At 53.4% G+C, this 21,313-nt stretch overlaps 2 protein-coding genes across 4 annotated transcripts; one reads left to right on the top strand and one right to left on the bottom strand.

Annotated features, from left to right (window-relative positions):
- Positions 1–121: 121 nt before the first annotated feature.
- LOC118629098 (aryl hydrocarbon receptor interacting protein) lies at positions 122–15,915 on the bottom strand. The gene is made up of 7 exons (XM_036260254.1): positions 15,837–15,915; positions 6,269–6,478; positions 3,165–3,344; positions 1,544–1,732; positions 960–1,136; positions 726–867; positions 122–424 (listed from the first exon to the last, which is right to left on the bottom strand). The coding sequence occupies exons 2-7, from the start codon at positions 6,365–6,367 to the stop codon at positions 219–221; spliced, it is 993 nt and encodes a 330-aa protein (XP_036116147.1). The 5' UTR covers positions 6,368–6,478; positions 15,837–15,915; the 3' UTR covers positions 122–218.
- Positions 11,453–16,449, top strand: TMEM134 (transmembrane protein 134). Of its 3 annotated transcripts, none has more exons than XM_036260255.1 (7): positions 11,453–11,702; positions 12,624–12,688; positions 13,043–13,132; positions 13,281–13,357; positions 15,712–15,756; positions 15,916–15,969; positions 16,056–16,449. In XM_036260255.1, the coding sequence occupies exons 1-7, from the start codon at positions 11,529–11,531 to the stop codon at positions 16,136–16,138; spliced, it is 588 nt and encodes a 195-aa protein (XP_036116148.1). In that variant the 5' UTR covers positions 11,453–11,528; the 3' UTR covers positions 16,139–16,449. The 3 variants fall into 3 exon arrangements, with proteins under 3 accessions (XP_036116148.1, XP_036116150.1, XP_036116149.1); XM_036260256.1 differs by having other exon boundaries at positions 11,494–11,702; positions 15,848–15,969; XM_036260257.1 differs by lacking the exon at positions 15,712–15,756 and having other exon boundaries at positions 11,486–11,702.
- Positions 16,450–21,313: the final 4,864 nt, after the last annotated feature.

The raw sequence follows: 21,313 nt of genomic DNA, 5'->3' as shown, positions 1-21,313 counted from the left end.
AGGGCTGGTGAATGGGGTGCTGGGGTTGGAACCCTGATCCTTGGCCCCCAAAACCACTCAAGTACCAGGAAATCTGAAGTGATGACCCCACCTCTCCCAGTGGATCGGCTCGGCAGGCCCCGAGATAAATAAGGCCTTTATGTACAAAGAAGCGCGACACAGTGGGGGCGGACGGGCTGGCAGTGGCGGCAGTGAGCTGGGCAGGGTGAGCAGGGCCGTCAGTGGGAGAAGATGCCCCGGAAGCGGGCCTTGTCCTCTTGGTCCTTCTGCCGGATCCTGGCCTCCAGGGCCCGAAGCTCCTTGCTCACAATGGGTGCCAGGGCGGGGTCCAGCTCCAACACCTTGGCAAAGTCAGCCTGAGCCTCCTGGGCATTCCACACGGCTGCGTGTGCCTTGCCCCGCTTGAAGTAGGCCTTGACGTTGTCTGCAGGGGATATGAGCAGGCAGCAGGCATGCACGGGCATGACGGGGGAGCCGGCCAGCTGCCCATCTGCCTTCTAGCACCATTAGGTCCATCAGGGACAGAGGCCTCCTGACCTTCATGACATCACTCATACCTCATTGGCACAAGGCCCATGGCTCTGCCTGGCGGGGATATTTGGCTGAGCTGGGGGAGCTCAGAATGGGGGTGATGTCAAAGACTCAGTCTTGTACCCCAGTGGTGCTGGGGAGGTGGCGGCGCTGTCTGACCCCGCCCACCCTGGCAGCCCAGGCCGAGTGCTCACCATCGTACTTGTTGAGGATGGAGGAGCAGTGGTCCAGCACTTCGTAATACTCCTGGGCCACCAACTTGCACTGGCAGTAGTTGAGCAGCAGCGGAGTGATCTGCTGATCCAGCTGAATCCAGTCTGGGGATCCAGGCTGTTCCTGGCGGTGTGGGGGAAGGGGGAGGGGAACCAAAGCTGAGACCTGGGCCCCTGGCTCCCACTCAGCCCCTCCACCCCTGCCTTGGGCAGCACCTTCATCTGCAGGTTCTTGAGGCAGGCAATGGCGTCATAGTACTTGGCAGCGGCCTCCTTCACGTGGCCCTCTCGGTACAACCGGTTGCCCTCCTGGTGGATGACCGGCACCGCCTTTGCCTTCTCCTCGTCCGTCATTGCCCATGGGTCCTGCTGGTATGTGCCAGGGTCTTCCACCTGCAGAGCATGGGCCAAGTCAGGGGGAGCCCCAGGGCACCACAGCCGTTTGGCCCCCAGGCAATGGATACCACAGCCACAATCGCTTGTTCCCTCAACAACCATTGGACAAACATTTATGTAGCATCTCCCATGTGCCCAGCACTGTGCCAAGTTCCAGAAACACAACAGTGAGCAAGAAGGTGGAGATCCTTGGCCTCGCAGAGACCTGAAGCGGGAGGAGGTCCCAGGAGGGAGCCCCACGGGGACGGTCAGGGGTCTCACACAGGTGTTCCTGCCTGAACCCCCCCAGCAGTCTATCCATGGAGCCCATGAGCCCGGGGCAGGCAGGCAGGCAGAGCTGAAGCCCACCCTGAGGCTGGGCAGTGGCGGTTTGTCGAGGTGCCTGAGCCTTGGTGGCCCCTCACCTTAAGCATCTCAATGTCGAAGACAAGAGGCTGGGGGTTCTGCTGCAGGGCGTCCAGGTCGGCATGGCCCAGGGAACTGTGCTCGTGCATCTGGGCGATGCCACAGCAGTGCCGCTGGCCCTCCAGGGGGTCCTTGCCAGCTGCGATGTTGCGTAAACTCTTGGCCACCAGCGGATACAGGACCACGTGCTGCCGGAGGGCGAGTGGGCAGCAGGGGCTCTGTCAGTGTGGCCCCGAGGCCCAGCGCCCTGTCCAGGCACCACCTGAGAAAGGACACCGAGGCCCGGAGAAGAGCCGCAACTGGTTCAGCCCCACTCTGCTGAAACACAGGAGGGCTTTCCCCTCGGGACTCTGGCCTCCCAGCCCCTCTCCTGGTGAAGCCCCCCGCCCCTTCCACACGCTTTTGCCGCCAAACCAAGCCCAGCACTTACCCCCACAATCACACTCCCACTGTCAACCCATCTCCCCTGTCCTTACAGGCCCGGGGGAATTCTTACCTCCTCCTCCTCCTCCTCCTCCTCCTCCTCCCAGGAGTGCAGCCCACAGGCAGGACTCATCATTATTGGGGTCCCTCCATATTCTGTTCCCAGTCTTTGCCTTCTCTCCTGCCCCACCAGTACCCATTCAGGGCCTATCTCAGAGCTGAGCTCAGGGCAGCAACTTCAAAACCCACAGCAGGGAAACCCTCAGGCGGGGGGACCCAGCCTTTCACCTTTCTCTAGGAACAGCTGCTGGACGGTGGGAATAAGACTACCCAGGCCCGGCCAGCGTGGCTCAGTGGTGGAGCATTGACCCATGGACCAAGAGGTCGCTGGTTGGATTCCCGGTCAGGGCACATGCCTGGGTTGTGGACTCAATCCCCAGTGGGGGGCATGAAGGAGGTGGCTGATCGATATGTCTCTCTCATCGATGTTTCTATCCCTCTCCCTTCCTCTCTAAAAATCAATAAAAAATATATTTAAAAAAAAGACTGCCCCACCCCTAGTCTGACCAGCTCCTCTCACTGGCCCTGCTGTCTGCATACAGGCAGCAGACTCCCCTAGGCCTTGAGTCTGGGCTAGCCCACACTGGGCATTTTGAAACTGGAGAAAACAAGCCCAACCCCTGCCCTGAAGTAGCTGAGACCCAGGCAGAGTACCAGATCCTAGCCATGCAAGGCAAGATGGATTGGAGGACCCAAAGGAGGGGTTCAAGCCAACGACCAGCAGTCAGGGAGGGCTTCCTGGGGGTGGTGACCCAGGAATTCACTGGGAGGTATGAGGAAGGATCTTGGCCAAAAAGAGAATGGAAAGGAAAGGCAGAGAGGTGAGGGGGAGGGGAAGACTGGCAGGGGCCAGATCCTACAGGGCCAAGTAAGCAACCATAACTCATGCTCAGGCCTGATGGTGACCAGGGGCCTGAAGTAAGGAGTTGAGCGCGTCATCTGCATTTGAGAACCAGTTCCCTGGCTATTGTCCGGCTAATGAAGAGGAGAAGACAGAGTAGAGGCTGTGATGCTGGTGTCCTGGTGGTTCTGGTGACCTGGAGGGAGTTGGTGGTGACCTAGCCAGGGTAGAGGCCCTGGGATGGGGAACAGGGATGGCTGGACAGACATGGCGGACAGATGTGAGATGCCAGGCACCTTGACGTCGCAGTGGAACTGGGCAATCTCCCCTTCACGCATGGTGCTCACGATGGTCTCCCACACGGGCAGCTTGAACTTCTTGCCAATGATGAGCTCCATGGGCTTGCCACGCACACGGCTGTCGTCCAGCACAGTGCCCTCCTCATCGCTGTGCAGAGTCCGGTAGTGGAATGTGGCCTGCAGGCCAATGAGGGATCAGGCAAGGGCATAAACCCTCATCCAGCCCCCAAGAATAAGGCCGGCTCCCAGCCTGCAGATAGCAAACGGGACAGGGCTTGCCCAGGGGTACCTCTTGGCTTTTACCCCACCACCCTAGTGAGGAAACTGAGTCAAGGAGAGGGCAATAAGGGTCTCAAGTCACATGGCTAGTGGGTGCACAGCCTGGGAGGGGAGCCCAGCAGCCTGGCTCCAATCATTCTTCTAACAAATATTTACTGGGCCCCTACGATGTACCTGAGCTCTGTGTTAAACACAACAGTGAACAAAACAGACAAAATCCCTGCCCCATGGAGCTCACATGGGCCATCTAGAGGAAGGAGATGGGCCTCAAACTAAACAATATGCCATGTAAGGTGGAGGTGTCCTGTGATCAGAAAACACAGCAGCAGTAAGGCAGGAGGAGTTTCTATGGAATGGGGAAGGCAACCTTTAAGCAGAAATCTAAAGGGAGTAAAAGGAGCCTGGCCGGTGTGGCTCAGTGGTTGAGCATAAACCCATACACCAAGAGGTTGCCAGTTCAATTCCCGGTCAGGGCATATGCCCAGGTTGTGGTCCAAAGCCCCAGTGGGGGGCATGCAGGAGGCGGCCAATCAATGTTCTCTGTCATCAGTGTTTCTCTCTCTCCCTCTCCCTTCCTCTCTCTCTCTAAAAATCAATAAAGAAGAAAAAAAAATGCCCGGCCGGTGTGGCTCACTGGTTGAGCGTCAACCCATGCACCAAGAGGTGGCTGGTTTGATTCCCGGTCAGGGCACATGCCCAGGTTGTGGGTCTAATCCCCAGTGGGGGGCATGCAGGAGGCATGTTCTTTCTCATTGATGTTTCTATCTATCTACCTCTCCCTTCCTCTTTCTCTAAAATCAATAAAGAAAAAATATTTTATAAAAATAAAAATAAATAAAGGGAGTAAGGGGGAAAGCAAGCCAGGTAGATACTGGGGTAGCAAGGTGGTGTTAACTTTCTAGGCCAAAAGAATACCAGCTTTTGTAAAAGCCTCGTTCAAGAAGCAGCAGCAGAGTCACTGTGGCAGAAGCAGAATGACTGCAAGGGAGGGGTGCACCATGGAATCACGAGGTCAGCAGCGGTGGACCCCTGTACCCATGTGTGGTGAGAACATTGTTTTTCACTCTGAGATGGAAGCCACTCGGTGGATCCAAGCAGAGGAGGGACATGGCGTGACGCATGTCCCAATGCTGCTGGAATGAGAGCAGGTTGTAGAGGGGTGAGGGCAAAAGCCGGAAAGCGAGTTAGGAGGTTACTGCAATAACCGGGGAGAGGCCATGGCAACCTGGACCAGAGTGGTAATGGGAGAAGGGGTAAGACCTTGGGTGGATTTGGAGGATCTGCTGCGGGGTGTGAGAGAACAGGAGGAGCCATGGAGACTGAGAGATTTGGGGCCCAAGCAACCAGAATGCTGGAGGTGCCCTTAATCGAGATGGGGAAGGCACCGGTGGAGCAGTTTGTCTCAGTTGTCAAGCAGACATCCAGGTGTCAGTGGTGAGTAGGGAGCTAGATCTCAAATTTAAGAGAGCGGTAAAGGCTAGAGATACACATTTGGGGGTAGTCCAGGCATAGAGAATTTAAGAGATGAGACTGGATGAGGTCATCTGGGGGTGTGTAGAGAGATCAACAGGATATAGTTAGAGGAGCCCACACTCGTCACCACCACACCATGCTGCTTCTCTGAACTCAGTTTCCACATCAGTAAAACAAAGTCAACAATACTACTTATCTCACACTGGAAATTTAAGGAAATCAACTTGTAAAGCATTTAGCACAGTGCTTACATAGTGAGCACTAAATCAGGGCTGGTGATTGGTCATTTAATATCACCCGTCCCTGTTCTTTCAGTGTCACTGTTCTCAGATCTTTACTATCTTTACAGTGTTCTCTCCTCCTGGTGTCTGTTCCACCCAGACTCCCTTGTCAGGACCTTCTTCAAGGCCACCAACCCCATGGGGACATGCGCCACACCTACACCCTTCTCTCATCTGGGCAAGGATCCCTCTTAATATAAATGATCACTAGAGCTAAGCAGTTCCTCTCTGCTCTCCCGCACTCACACTGGGCCAGGCTAGAGTCTTTAGTCGTTTGCTTAATATGCCAGTCCTGCGTTCCGCTCTGCTGGGCACAGGGGCTTCCCGGGGAAGATCCTTACTTTACAGACAAGTGACACCTGGAAGGCGCTCCAGGAAGAGAAAACTGCAGGAGCAGAAGCAGGGAAGCCTGGAGATGCAGGTTGTTTGGGAGAGGGGGCAAGAGAGGCCTGGTTGTACAAAGGAGAAAGGGGAGGGGGAGGGGCTCTTCACATCCCAGCCTTGATCTGTCCAGAGTGATGCAAGGTAGACCAGTGGGCAAGCTACCTAAGGGTTCTGATCTAGGCAGACCTGACCTCTGGGCCTGTTCTCTGGGCTTGTGTGAACTGGAGTCTCAGTTTTCCCAACTAACGCTGGGAGCTTGTCTAAGTGTTTTAAGGAGACCCTTCTATCTATAAAAGGTCTTAAGTCTTGCAACCCAGAGTCCCCAGCCCCCACCCCCATCACAGTGTGGGGTCCCTCCCAGATCCCGGGTATCCAGCTCAGGGTCTTTTCCAGCGCCGGGTCCAAGCCAGCACTGAGGTCAAACCCCCGCCCTGTAATCTGTTTATGCTGCCTGTCAGCTTCCCGGGCCAATACAGCCACAAGGCCAAGGCAGGGGGCGGGGCAGACGTATCCAAATTCACCCCCTACTAAAATTCAGACCAATCAGCGTCGAGCTCCGCATGTGAGAGGTAGGGTCACCGGCCCCTGCTCTGCTGGCATGCGCAACCTCTCGCCTAAGTCCTCGTCCCGCCTCACGTGCCCACCGCGCAGCAGAAGGTTAAGGGGACGGGGTAAGACACTGACCTTGGTTCCATCCTTAAAGTGAGGGAGCTCTCCTCGGCCCTCCTGTATCACACGCTTTTGGATCCCGTCCTCCCGGAGTCTTGCGATGACATCCGCCATCCTCCTTACCCGCTGCTCTCTTTCGGCAACTTCCGGACTCGCTCGGCAGCTTCCGGACCTGCTTCGGCAACTTCTGGAGCTTCGGCAGCTTCCGAGGTGGCGCCATTTTGGCTGAGGGCAGACGCCAAAAAGGGACTGAACGTGGAAACGGAAGGTGATTGGTCGTCAGCGGTGCGGCTGAGCGCGCGGGTCTGACCAGGGGCGGGGCCTGAGGCAGGGGGTAGGGGTAAACCGAGGCCTGTCAGGGGGCGGGGCGAGGCGGGGTGGGGCGGGGCGGGGCGGGGCGCGGCGGGAGGGCGGGGAGCAAACATGTTTTGAATTGATTAAGACTGCGGCCCTCCCACGAGCCCTTGTGCCACTACATTTAAAGATGTAAAGATGGCCTGTTTGGCTCAGCGGTTAGAGCGTCGGCCTGCGGTCCCCAGAGACCCGGGTTCGGTTCCGCTAAGGGCACGTACCTCAGTTGCAGTTTGTCCCCGGCCCTGGTTGGTCGTGCGGGTGGCAGCCACTCGATGTGTTCCTTTCACGTCGATGTTTCTCTCTCTCTCTCCCTCCCTCCCCTCCCACTCTATCTGAACAAAATGTCAAAAAATGTCCTCGGGTGAGGATAAAAAATGTACAAGTAGTATAACAGCATTTCAGACCTAGGAGAGGGGAATGGGGCCAGGGTGGGGGGAGACCAACCTGATGCCACCCCCCAAAATAGTTTCCAAAACTATTTTGGTGTATTCCCTTCTGGCCTTTTCTTTTTGCATATCTAGCACAATAATCGTGACTTTTAAATCCCGTATTTGTTTTTTTCTTTTTCAAAAATAAAGAGCACGCCCTGGCCGGTTTGGCTCAGCGGTTAGAGCGTTGCCCGCGGACCACACAGTCCCCGGTTCGGTGCCCGCTAAGGGAACGCACCTCACTTCCTGTTCGTCCCTGGCCCTGGTTGGGGTTGTGTGGGTGGCAGCCAGTCCGTGTCTCTCTCGCATGGATGTTTCTTCTCTCTTCCTCTTGCTCTCCCTCCAGGTCTACCTTAAGATAAATGCAAGAATGTCCTGGGGGGGGGGGGGGAGACAGAAAGAGAGAAGTTACATATGTAACTCGCTCAAGGTAAGATCAGGACGAGGGAATGGTGAGTGAGGTGAGTCGTGCAAGGTTGAAGCTTGTCTTTAAAATTTTGATATTTTGTTCATTAATTTTTGCCTTAAATTTTTTAAAATAATGCATTAAAATATTATTGATTTTTCTTACTGAGTCTTTTGGGTGTCCCCTTAAATTTTTCACCCAAGGTGAATGCCTCACTCCCTTACCTTGCTCCTGCCCTGTCAAGACCCCAAAGCCAGTAAGGAGAACACTAGAATTCCAGTGCAGGCAGTTTGGCTCGAGTCAGTGAACTACTTTGTTGCAACTTTGCTAGAGAGTAAATAAAACTATCTGGCCAGCAGAAAAGAATGTTACAGCTGGCCGGTGTAGCTCGGTGGTTGAGCATCCACCCTGCACCAAGAGGTCACTGGTTGGATTCCCAGTCAGAGCACATGCCCAGGTTGTGGGCCTGATCCCCATTGGGGCCATGCAGGAGGCGGCCAGTCGATGTTCTCTCTCTTCGATGTTTCCATCTCTCTCTCCCTCCCTCTCTCTCTAAAATCAGTAAAGAAGCCCTGGGTGGTTTTGCTCAATGGTTAGAGGATTGGCCTGCAGACCAAAGGGTAGAGGGTTCGATTCCAGTCAAGGGCACGTAACTAGGTTTCAGGTTCAATCCCCAGCCCTGGTCCAGGTTGTGTGGAAGGTAACCAATTGATGTTTCTCTGTCATCGATGTTTCTCTCTTTCTTTCTCTAAAGTAAACAAAAACTTTTTTTTTTAGACAGAGTGGGAGGAAGAGAGAGAGAGAAACATCAACATGAAAGGGACACATCGAGTGGTTGCCACCAGCACAACCCAACCAGGGCCAGGGACAAACTGCAACCGAGATACATGCCCTTAGCAGGAACCGAACCCGGTCTCTCTGGACCACAGGCCGATGCTCTAACCGCTGAGCCAAACTGGCCAGGGCACATTTTTAAAAAATGAAATAAAGGAAAAAAAAATAAAATCAATAAGGAAAAAAAATCTTTTTTTTTTTTTTTTCTCACCCGAGGACATTTTTCCATTTTTTGTTCAGATAGAGCGGGAGGGAGAGAGAGGAAGAGAGAGAGAGAGAGAAACATCAATGTGAAAGGGACACATCGAGTGGCTGCCACCCGCACGACCAACCATGGCCGGGGACAAACTGCAACCGAGATACGTGCCCTTAGCAGGAACCGAACCTGGGTCTCTCTGTACCGCAGGCCGATGCTCCAACCGCTGAGCCAAACCGGCCTGGGCAGGAAAAAAAATCTTTAAAGAAAAAGATGTTGGAGGATATCTTTGTCACTTCAGGGTGAGGAAACACTTCAAACAAGACTCAAAGAGCACAAACCTGATGGATTTGACTAGATGAAATCCATGGCTCTAATTCAGAGCGCCTTAGACAAAGTAAGGAGACAGAGATGGACAGGGAGGAGATGTGTGCAGCATCAAAACCCAGCAAAGGATTAATACTTAGAAATGTACAGACATGCAAATCAGCAGGGGAAAAAAAAAAAAAAAAGACTAGAAACCAACAGAAAAAAATGGATAAAAGATATGGGCAATTCACAAGAGGGAACCACCGTGACAGACAAGTGCATGAAGAGCTGTTCACATTTTCCAGTCATCAGAGATCCCCAGATGAAAACGAGGTACCATCTTAGACTCTTCAGATTGGCAAGCCATTAGAAAGCTGGACTACCAAGTGCTAAGAGAAAATCAGAACCCTCATGGTGGGTGTGTAAATTGGTACAACCACTCAGGAAAGCATCTGTGGTACTTTGTGAGGTCAAGGACTCATGGACTCTGTGGCCTGGAAGTCCTACTGCAAGAAGAATTTTTGCCTGGCTGGTGTGGCTCAGTGGTTGAGCATCAACTCATGCACCTAGAGGTCGCAGGTTCACTTCCTTTTCAAGGCACATGCCCAGGTTGTGGACTCTATCCCCAGTGGGGGTGGTGCAGGAGGCAGCCAATCTATGTTCTCTTTCATTGATGTTTCTCTCACTCTCTCTCTCCCTCTCCCTTCCTCCCTCTCTAAAATCCATAAAGGAAAATAATTTTTAAAGAAAGAATTCTCCCACAGTCCATAAGGAGAAAATGTGAAGATGTCCCTAGCAGTGATGTGTGATGTGATGGGGGCATCAGGCTAAGAAAGTGTGTATCACTAGGGGTTGGGGGTGGATAATGAAAGTGCTAGATGCTCAATATGGTATACCACATGCAGCCAATAGAAGCAACAAATGAGATGCATGTAGAGAACATTAGTACTGGGTGTGAACAACCGAATGAGTTTTGTTTTGTTTTTCTTTATTGATTTTAGAGAGAGAGGAAGGGAGAGGGAGAGAGATAAAATCATCAATGAGAGAGAACATCGATTGGCCACCTCTTGCATGCCCCCCACTGGGGATTGGGCCCACAACCTGGGCATGTGCCCTGACTGGGAATCGAACCGGTGACCTCTTGCTCAACCACTGAGCCACACCAGCCGGACCAGAATGAGTTTTATACATGACCTCATGTTTGTAAATGCCTAATACACCCACACAGCAGCCAGAGACATGTATAGTAGAGAGCTAGGATTCAAGGAAGTCAACTGAGCACACTGATGTGCGTTCACTGGAAGGGAGGAGAAAGGAGGGAAGATGGGGAGAGGAGGGAAATTGGTCATAGTGATGATGTGTCACAAACTGAGAGGCATGATTGACACAGCTCTGTACATGAGTCATAAAATAAAGTGGGGTGGTTGGGTGGAGGAGAAAGAGCACTCCTGGAGCTAGGTTCAAATCCCAGTTCTTCCACTTGCAAGCATTTGGGATTTTGACAAAGCACACATTCCTTTCTTCCACAAATATTTATTGAGCATATACTTAGCTCCAGCCAAACAATGTTCTGGGCACAGTAGACACAGTGGTGAATAAAACTATAAAGGAAGGCAATTTCAGGTTCTGCTATCTGATGTGAAACTGACAGTTATTTTACATTGCATAGTCAGGGACAGCTTACATGAGAGGTGATAGCTGCTTTCCAGGCAGGGGGGACAGCAGGTGCAAAGACCCTGAGGTGGGATTAAGCTTGGCCGAGTGGGGTGAAGACTTTACAGAGGCATTTCTAACCACAATGGAAAACCAAGGGACTGTTTTATACAGAGAGAGTGACTTAATAGTCATGCTTTTTGAGAGGGCGGGGGCGTGCCCCTAGCAGGAACTGAACCGCTAAGCCAAAACGGCTAGGGCTAGCAGCATACTTTTTTTTTTTTTTAAATCCTCACCCAAGGACATTTTTACATATTTTGTTCAGATAGAGTGGGAGCATATTTTGTCGAGTGGTTGCCACCTGCATGACCCAACCAGGGCCGGGGACAAACTGCAACCGGCGTATGTGCCCTTAGCGGGAACCGAACCCCGGTCTCTCTGGGCCGCAGGCCGACGCTCTAACCGCTGGGCCAAACCGGCCAGGGCTAGCAGCATACTTTTTAAAGTTTCATTTAAGAACCACACACAGAGAGAAGAATCGGATATGTTTCTGAAGAACACTTGGGCTGCTGAGCGGAGGGCAGACTGGGGGAGAGTGGAGCCACGTCAACTCCGAGCCACAGCGTGCTCCGCGCAGGGCGGGGAGAGAGGCTCGGTGCGGGGTCGGGGTGAGCAGCGTGGGGACACCCCCGGATCTCCGTGGCAGGCAGGAGCGGGCTGGCATGCCGAGGCCGCGTCTCGGGCGGGAGGATGGCGCCTGGCAGGCAGCCCTCCAAGCCCAGGGCACAGACGTGGGCACCGCGTCCGAACCGGCTCCGGCTGCCGCTTGCGAAGGCGACCACTGGGCGGCACTCGGGGCGCAGCGCGGGCCGAACGAGCGGAGGCCCCGCCCGCTAGTCCGCTCGGCGCTCGGCAGCTCTGGCCTGCGGAGGGCGGGCGGGGGCGGGGCCGCTGCGCGGGGGCGGGGCCTGGCCGGAGGCGCCGGGCTCCCTGGACGACGGCGCCAGGCGAGGCCTGCGTGCGGGGGCGGGGCCACGGCGAGGCCGGGCTGCGGCGCGGATGGCGGCGGCGCGGGGTGCCTGACCTGGCGGGGCCATGAGCGCCGCCCGGCCCCAGTTCAGCATCGATGACGCCTTCGAGCTGTCTCTGGAGGACGCGGGCCCCGGGCCCGAGTCCAGCGGGGTCGCCCGCTTCGGGCCGCTGCACTTCGAACGCCGGGCGCGGTTCGAGGCGGCCGACGAGGACAAGCAGTCCCGGCTGCGCTACCAGGTGACCGGCCCGGCCCTCCTCACCCCCCGCCCGGCTCGGGGCAGGGCCCCAGACCGGACCCTGGAGGACCCCGGCTCCGGGGAGAATCTGTCCAGGGGCCCTAGCCGGAGTGGGAGACCGCCCCCCGACGTGGCCACTGATCGAGAGCCCTGCCCAGACCCTCAGCTCTGATTGGGGTCCCCAGCCATCACTTGAGAGCCCAGAGACGGGATCGGGAGCTCCCTCCCACCCCAGCTGGAGTCCTCACCCGTCCTGGGTACTGATCCCCCTCGTTCCTCAGATACTAGGAGGGGGTCAGGGGAGCCCTTCTGTACCTGAACCCCAGACCGTGTCCATATTCAGTGGCAGTTCCCTGAGCTCCAGGCTGGATGATCTGACAGGAACCTGCACCCCCTCTTCTGTTCTAGAAGTCTTCACTCCATCCTTTCCCCCAGAGCTGGGGGCCCCCACTCACATGAGTCCTTGCCCACATCTTGACTGCCACCAAACTGGAAATCCCCATTTTCCCAGATGAATCTCCAACAACTCTAGGAACTTTTTCTTGGAGACCTGGACCAGATTTCTGTGTCCCAAACCTGGAAACCATGGGCCTGCCCGTCCCTGACACCCCAAATCCAGAGCTTCCATATTGGACCCCTGAAATACCATCCTGACAGTTTGACTCCCAAACCTTGGGTATCTCCTGGCCCTGGGACCCCTGCACTCCTGCCATCCAAAGCTTCCAGCTCCCACATACTACCTGGTTTCGGTTTGTGAATCATCAAACCCAGCTGCTCTCCGGGGAGGGAGGAGGGGCCAGGTGAGCAGCTGTCAAGCAGCTAGGCAAACAGCTGGGTAGGCTTGCTTTCCTCCTCTCCCTGAGACGGGGGAGTGAGGGAGGGCCTGAGCTCAGTAACCCATGAGCCCTGTGTTCTGGAATAGAACCTGGAGAACGATGAGGATGGAGCCCAGGCATCTCCGGAGCCAGATGGGGGAGTCAGCACCAGGTCAGGGCCAGGTGGGGACCCACCCCATACCCCTATTGCTGTGCCTGTTTCCAGTTCAGTCCTCCACGTCACCTCACTGGGCTCTCACATCCTGCCCTGCAAGGATTCCCCACTCCTCTTCTGGGTTCCTTTGTCCTGCAGGAATTCCCAGCTTGAATCTCCACCCCTCCACCCCAGTCCTGCAGAAACGCCCAGCCCTTGAATTCCTCTTCACCTCATCCCATCAGTGCTTCTATCCTACAGGAATACCCAGCCCTAGTCCCTCCCCCTCCCCCGCCATCATCATGACTCCTAGCCCAAAGGGACCCCTTCCTTGCCTCGCCCTTCTCTTTCACTGGTCCACCTGTCCTGCAGGGATTCTGGCCGAACATCTGTCCGAAGCTCCCAGTGGTCCTTTAGCACCATTAGCAACAGCACCCAGCGCTCCTACAATGCCTGCTGCAGGTGAGATCCCGTCTCCCTTGAGCCACCTGGGGCAGAGCCCCAGTGCAGGCAGCCCTGGCTGTTCCTCTCAGCAGTCTTGGTTGGGGAGGATGACAGAAGGGTGGGCCCCTGTCACCTTTTTCACCCATCCTGCTCTCCTGCTATGCAGCTGGACTCAACACCCTTTGATCCAGAAGAACCGCAGGGTAGTGCTGGCCTCCTTCCTGCTTTTGCTGCTGGGGCTAGGTGAGTGTCGCTGAGAGCCCGGGAGGGGTCTGCCCTCCTCTACAGGCTCTGCATTTCCTTGGCACACTGAGCCTCCCAGCATCCTAGGAGGCAGCTGGCTACCATCATCCCACCCGTTTTACAGGTGAGGAAACTGAGGCCTTGAGAGGGGCAGGCCCAGCTTCCTGGTCACGCAGCCAGGAAATCACACTTAGTTGAAAATGGAACCTGGTTCAGTGTTCCAGGCTTTTTTTTTTTGGTAATTTAGCCTGTTTAATCCATTTACTCAGTGTCTTCAAACTGGGTGCAGGGCAGGCTAATTTTTCTCACCTTAAAGTCACACAGCAAGGAAAGGGCAGATCTGTGATCCAAATCCTGAGTGTAGGACCAGGTGCTCAGGGAGATGCCCATTCCCATGGCCAGGGATGCTGAGTGCCCTGCCAGCCTGATCCACAGGGCACCTGTCACTCTCCCTTCTCTAGAGAGCTAACAAGGACCTCTTTTTCACCCCCATTGCTCAGATGAGAAAACTGAGGCCCAGAGCAGGCAGATCTCACAGCCAGACGTTTTCTTACTCCCGTACTTTTCATTCTAGGGGGCTGAGGAGTCAGGGTCTCCAGAAGGGTTCTAGGATTGGGATCAAGGGTTCTAGGATTGGGCCCCCACTGTGGCAGCTGCCCTCCCTCCTCCCGGAAGGTCAAGTCCCCTGGACAGAAAGCTGAGCAGCGTCCTTGCCTCAGCTCTGGGTGTCTGTGTGCAGAGGAGGGAGCTACCACTTCCCCAGCACTGGCACACAGGCTCTGGTCACACTAGCCACCTGCCTTATCATTTTTCCTCTCTCTCAGCACCCAACAGGGCAAGCATAATTACCATCCCTGTCCAGAAATAAGGACTCGGGCAGGTGAGGGGACTTCCTCAGGTCACAGCTAAGAAGTAGACGAGCTGGGCTTTAAACCCACATCAATGACATTGCCAGGCCTGGGGGCCACCACAGGCCCATACAGGGCCTTTGTAGGAGTTAGAAAAAGATGCCTACTCTGAGTGGGCAAAGCCCACAGCCCTAAGCCAAGGTGCAGGGAATGAGTTTCAGCCCCCATTATATCCTTTTTGAGGTGCTCTGTACAGGGCACAAACCACATAGCAGTTCATAGTGGTCCCTCAAACCTCTGTGCTGTACCCCTCCACCCCCATTGCTGCAAAGCCCAGCTCCCCACCTCTCCCCAACCCATCCTCTACCTGGGGACCCAGGACTCTCTCTGGGCCTGGAAAGTTGATACAACTGTGACCACCTTCCCCAACGCCCACTGTCCTCAGCCAAAGTTCACATTCGTACCCAGGGCCTGCAAACTCCTCAAGCCCAGGCTCTTGTCTCTGCAGTCCCACCCAAAGCTGGACGCTCCTAGAAAGCCTGAGTTCCCTCCAGACTTCCCTCTGTCTGGAGTACTCCTTTCCCTCTGCCTGCATGAGGCCCCTGGCAAAGCTCTAGTCAGGTTGCACCACTTTCCAAGTACAGCCCTGAGCAAGTTACTTTCCCTCTGTGCCTCAGTTTCATCTTCTGTGAAATAGGGATAATACCTGCCTCATTCCGTGACAATTGAATAAGGTGTGCATGTAACACGCTTAACCCAGTGTCTGGCAGCACCTGGTAGGTGGTCGCTAAATGTCAACTGCTATTGCTGCTGCTACCGCTGCTCAGCTTACAGGCCTCCGCCTCCAGGAAGCTCCTCCCCCACCCCCCAGGCTCCCACGCTGTCCGATCTGACGCCTCCTGTCCTGACCACTGGGGTAGCCGCTTGGAGGTTCTCGTGGGTTGCTCTACTAGGAAAGGGCCTTGAGTGCAGGGACCTTATCTTCCTCTCCCTGCAGCCCCCAGGGATTCCCAGCACCAGGTGCTCCATGAATGTTTGTTGACTGAAAGGCCACATCAAGCCCAGGCCGGTTTGGCTCAGCGGTTAGAGCCTCGGCCTGCGGTCCAGAGAGACCCTGGCTCAGTTCCTGCTAAGGGCACGTACCTCGGTTGCAGTTTGTCCCTGGCCCTGGTGGGTCGTGTGGGTGGCAGCCACTCGATGTGACCCTTTCACGTCGATGTTTCTCTCTCTCTCTTCCTCTCTCTCCCTCCCACTCTGAACAAAAAAATGGAAAAATGTCCCTCGGGTGAGGATTAAAAAAAAAAAGGGCCACATCAAAGGGCAGATACAAGTCTCTCCTTACAGACATTTTCCAGGGCCTGCCAGAGGCCTTGCCCCAGGGAGGGTCTCTGCCCAGGTGGGGGAACACCATTCCTCTGCCTAAGCCACAGTTGGGGGTTGCGGTGGGAGGGCCCAGCTCCTGCCCCCTGCTCCCGCCCTCACCCGTGCGGCCCCATCTGTGTGCAGTGCTGATCCTGATCGGCGTGGGACTGGAGGTGGCTCCCTCACCAGGTGAGCGCCCCCTCACCTCCCAGGCAGCGCCCCTCCCCGCCCGGGATCCTTGGCAAGCCCTCACTCCTCCCATTACTCACCACCCTCCCAGCCAGAACCGGCCCCTTCCACTGCAGAAGGTGCCTCCGCCCTGACTCGGCCCCTCCTCTCGTCCCGAAGGTGTCTCCAGCGCCATCTTCTTCGTGCCCGGCTTCCTGTTGTTGGTCCCAGGAGGTGAGAGGGGCCGGGCGGGGCCAGGGGGGGGGGGAGGGGGGCTGAGACGGGGCGGGGCTTCGGCACTGACTGGCCCCGCCCCGCAGTCTACCACGTGATCTTCATTTACTGCGCGGTCAAGGGCCACCGGGGTTTCCAGTTCTTCTACCTGCCCTACTTCGAGAAGTGAGCCGCCAGCGGGGGCGGGGGCCCTCGTCGGCCCCTGGCCGCCGCCTCGTCCCCAGGAGACGCTCCTCGGGCTCCTCGGCCGTGCTGCCCCGCTGCCCCAGTTCCCTCATCTCAACAGAAGGGCCCCTCCAGAACCCTCAAACCCCCAACCCTGTACGGAGTTTGCTCAGGAAGTTTAGGGTGCACAGACTCGGGCCCACTACCTGGGTCTGGGAAGGTCGCTCCTTGCCTGCTCTGTGCCTTAACTTATTCCCGGGCCCTGAGGCTACTGAGTTGGTGGTGTTCGTGCTAATAAAAGATGTACTTATATCCCGCAGAGGATTGCTCTTTCCTTCCAGTCTGCCCGTCAGCCTGGCCATGCCACCCACTCCCCCGCGAAGGCGGGCCCTGGGGCCGAAGGGCGCCAGACCCTCCCATCTCCGCTTTGTACGGTGGACCGCCCTGGACGCCGCCAGCCTCACCGAAGCTGTGCCGTGGGGACAGGGCTGGGTCCGACACAGCGCTGTCTACCTGCCCATTTCCACCTGTAGGGGCAGCATTGGTACCTGCGCTGGCCAAGGGCATTCAGACGACACAGGCCTGGGCCTGGAGGCTGCTATCCTGGTTCCAGTCTGGCTCTGGGGCCCCGGGCTGCCACATCCAGCTCGGAATGTGGGCCGTGCCAAGGCGGTGGCCCAGCCCCCTCCACCCACTGCCCTACTTCCAGGCCCAGGGGTTGGGAGAAATAGGAGACAAAGGACATGGGATCTAGGGCCTTTTGATAGTGAACTTCAGTGATCAAAGACTCTTAGAACCACAGAACATTGGGAACAGATCATCTCAGGATTTTGAAAAATCCAAGTATCTTAGAATCTTAAGAACCAGGAAACAAAATCTTTGAGAACCCTGAAATCTGAGATCATAATAGCTACCATTTATCAAACTCTTAGAAGGCCCAGGGCCTGTGCTAACACTTAACACAGGTTATCTCTGGTCCTCGGTTCCTCAGCCCCATCTTACAGATGAGGAAACAGACCCAGGGCAAAGTTAGGAACATCACCCTTTGGTTCCATGACACCGTGGGGAGGAAGAGGGCACTGAGCTGGTGGTCACCAACTGGGCAACCAAGGGGCTGAATGAACACGTGTGGGCTAATGAGACCTTGTTCCTGTAATTCTGTATTAACAGTCTGTCTCCCCCAGGAAAACATGAGTGCCATTAAAAAGAGACTTGGCCTGGCTGGTGTGGCTCAGTGGTTGAGCGTTGGCCTGTGGTCCAGAGAGACCCAGGTTTGGTTCCCGCTAAGGGCACGTACCTCGGTTGCAGTTTGTCCCTGGCCCTGGTTGGGTCGTGTGGGTGGCAGCCAGTTTCTCTCTCTCTCTCTTCCTCTCTCTCCCTCCCACTCTATCTGAACAAAAAATGGAAAAAAAGTCCTCGGGTGAGAATAAATAAAATAAAAAGAGACTTGGCCCGGCTGGTGTGGCTTAGTTGTTGAGTGTCAACCCATGCACCAAGAGGTCACCAGTCCAGACACATGCCCAAGTTGTGAGCCAAATCCCCAGAGGGGGGCATGCAGGAGGCAGCCAATCAATGTTCTCTCTCATCGATGTTTCTATCTCTTCCTCTCCCTTCCTCTCTCTCTAAAATAAATAAATAAAACATATTACAAAAAAAAGAAAAGAGACTTGGCCCTGGCCAGTTTGGTTCATCAGTGTTAGCCCGTACACAGAAGGGTCTCAGGTTTGATTCCCTGTCAGGAGCATGTACCTGGGTTGCAGATTTGATCCCCAGCCCCTCTGGGACATGTGTGGGAGACAACCAGTTGATGTGTCTCACATTGATGTTTCTCTCTCCTCCTCCTTTCCACTCTCTAAAACAAAAACAAAACAAACAAACAAAATATATATATATATATCAGTGGAAAAAATATCCTCAGGTGAGGATTAACAAAAAAAAAAACAAAAAAAAAACAAGAGACTTGGCCTCCACTGTGGATGCAGTAGTCAGGACAGTGCGTTCGGATTTCTGTGACTTTGATGAGAAAAATGAACCCGCAGACCCTGCTCTTGCAGCTGCTCTCCTGGCCCACCAGACTTCCAGCCCTTGGCCCTCTGTGCAAGGCACTTTGGGAGTACCACTGGGATGCAGGGACTCCTAAATCACTGGTTCTCAAACTAGCTGAAATAAAAAACAATTTTCATTTCTAATTTTGTCATGAGCATATGCTTGAAGATAAAAACTAGAAAAGTGAAATAAAAAACAAAGATATACAAACTCAAGCCCACAGTTTGTATGGCCAGATTAATCAGACATAAAATTACATTTCAGCGCTGGTCAATTTGGCTCAGCGGTTAGAGCGTCAGCCCACGGACCAGAGAGTCCCAGGTTCGGTTCCCGATAGGGGCACGTACCTCGATTGCAGTTTGTCCCCGGCCCTGTTGGGATCGTGTAGGTGGCAGCCAGTCAATGTGTTTCTCTCACATCGATGTTTCTCTCTCTCTTCCCCCCTCTATCTAAAGATAAATGCAAAAATGTCCTTGGGTGAAGATAAAAAAAAAATTACATTTCAGCCCAACTGGTGTGGCTCAGTGGTTGAGCATCGACTCATGCAGCAAGAGGTCACTGGTTCAATTCCCAGTCAGGGCACAAGCCCAGGTTGTGGGCCAGTGGGGGGCGTGCAGGAGGTGGCCAGTGGATGTTCTCTCTCATCGATGTTTCTCTCTCTCTCTCTCCCTTCCTCTCTCTCTGAAATCAATAAAGAAAGAAAAAATACATTTTAATAAATATAATTAGAACAAACATAGGAAAAAAAGAAAAATCACAAAAGCATTCGTTAAAAGTAAGCAATAGTAGGCTCATAACTTTTTTCCTTCTGATTTTCATTTATTGTTCTTAGAGGAAGGGAGAGACAGAGAGAGAGACATCATCAATATGTTATTCCACTTACTTATACATTCATTGATTGATTCTTGTATGTGCCCTGACTGGGGATTGAACCTGAAACCTTGGCATATCGGGACAATGCTCTACTCAATTGAGCTTCCTGGCCAGGGCGCTCATAACTTTTTGTCATTCCAGAGTCTTAGCAAAGTTAGCCCCAAAGTGGTGATTCTCCATATGACGAGATTGTAGCAGGAGTCAACACGCCACAGTCCACAGGCCCGATAGAGCCCCCAAGCTAGGAAGGGTCTTCACATTTTTGTAATGGTTAATAGATATAGCATAATAGAATAAGATTTTTGTGATACATAAACGTTTACAGAGTTCAAACTCCAGTGTCAACAAATCAAGTTTAATTAATTCTTCTTTATTAAAGTTCCAATGCGGCCACACCTGTTTGTGCACACGCGGACTCGCTGCCTGGCCACACGTGTGACAGCGCCAACAGTGCAGTACGCGGCTGCAGCAGACGCCACGTGGTCCTCCGAGCCTCAGAGCCTCAGATCTTCGCTGTCCAGCCCTTTGCAGAAAACATCTGCCAACCCCTGAGCTATACAAACCCTTTGACACAACACCCAATTGAAACATTTCATAGTTTAATGTAGCCAGTGTGCTTGGTTTTTGCCGGCTAATTTATGTCATCCAAGTTGGATTGACAGCAACACTATCCTCAGAGAATAATGAATAATATCTAAACTCTTAAGTATACTTTGTTTTTAGTTGGAAAATATGCCACTAACTGCATACATTAGGAACATTAGATTTCCTTAGTGAATCGTGACTCTCTCCCTAATGCTTTTCGCCTCATATGTCATGCTTTCTTTGGGTTCATTTTCTCCTAGTAAATCTTTTTTCCAGGTTATCCCTTTCCGCCTTTCAGTTGTCATTATGCTTTGACTGTGTCTCCCATATCCTGCAGCAGCTGTGGGAAGAGTCTGATATCTGCCCTTTGGTGTTCACTCTCTGCCCTCGTAGCTGTAGAGCCTTTGGTTTTTAGATGAGCACATGGCCACCCAAAACAAGGATTGCATTTCCCAGCATCCTTTGCATCTAGGTATGCCAGGAGATGAGTCCTGCCTAATGGGGTATAATTATATGGTTCATGTTCTTTGCCTCCTTTTGTTTTTGTTCCTGCCACCTGGAAAACAAATGTGGGCACCCCCTAGGAGTGTCTGAGCACCCAGCAGAAGAAGCCTGGGTCCCTGAACACCATAGAGCTGGATTTCAACTAGGACTTCCTGTGAGGGAAATAAACTTCTACCCAGTTTAAGGCTTTGCTGTTTTGGTTCCTTGTCGCGCAAGGGAACCCATCCTAATATTGATACTTTCTTCTGGGACTGAGACTCATACTTTTAACTGACAAACATAATCTTTTATATTTAATGTAATTTTTTTTTTTTTCAGGAATCTACCTTCCGTTTTAATGTTTTCTACAGATTTTGTTTTTTATTGCTTCCCCCCCTTTCCTAGCCTTTACTGGCTTAATCAAGAACTCTTCCCTCTGCCCCTTTTCCTCTTTTATTGAGTGGAACATTCTATCTCTATTTACATTATACTAATGGTTACTCTTAAACGATTAAAAAACATCTAAAGTTAATCAATTAATCTGTCCTCTAGGAGAACATTTCAGCATGTCTAAAGCATCCCCTCCCACCTTCCATTTTGTTTGGTCTATTATCTTAGTCCCTCTTTGTTTTAAAAATCACCCAAATTAATTTTTAATGGTAAATGCTTCTTTAAATCTACCAATGTGTTCACTGGTTTCTTTCCTATTATTTAGTACATACTCTGCCTTCATTCTGGACTGAATTTCCTTCCTACTAAAGCCATTCCTTCAATGAGAGTCTGTGGGTGGGAACCCCTTTCACTTCCTTTTGTATTCCGCAGTTCCACTGCAGTGCGGCTAGATGTACATTTCAGTTTAATTACTCTCCTCTGGCTCCAGTGTTCTTCAGTCTGAGCACTTGTCTTTGTGGAAAACCATCATCTCTCTGAATACTGCCTCATGCCCATTCTCTATATTTTTTCCTTTTGAGACTCTCAATGACTTTTGTTATTGTCGCTGTTGTGAATCCTCACCTGAGGATATTTTTCCATTGATTTTTAGATAGAGTGAAAGGGAGGGAGGGAGAGGGAGAGAAACATCGATGTGAGAGCAGAACCTCCATTGGCTGCCTCCTGCACGCCCCCTACTGGGGATCAAGCTGGAAACCTGGGCATGTGCCCTGACCAGGAATCCAACTGGCAACTTTTTGGT

Source organism: Molossus molossus, unplaced genomic scaffold (assembly GCF_014108415.1).
Source record: "Molossus molossus isolate mMolMol1 unplaced genomic scaffold, mMolMol1.p scaffold_m16_p_13, whole genome shotgun sequence".
NCBI lineage: Eukaryota > Metazoa > Chordata > Mammalia > Chiroptera > Molossidae > Molossus > Molossus molossus.
The sequence above is the reverse complement of the archived record's forward strand: the minus strand, read 5'-3'. Positions and strand labels throughout refer to the sequence as shown.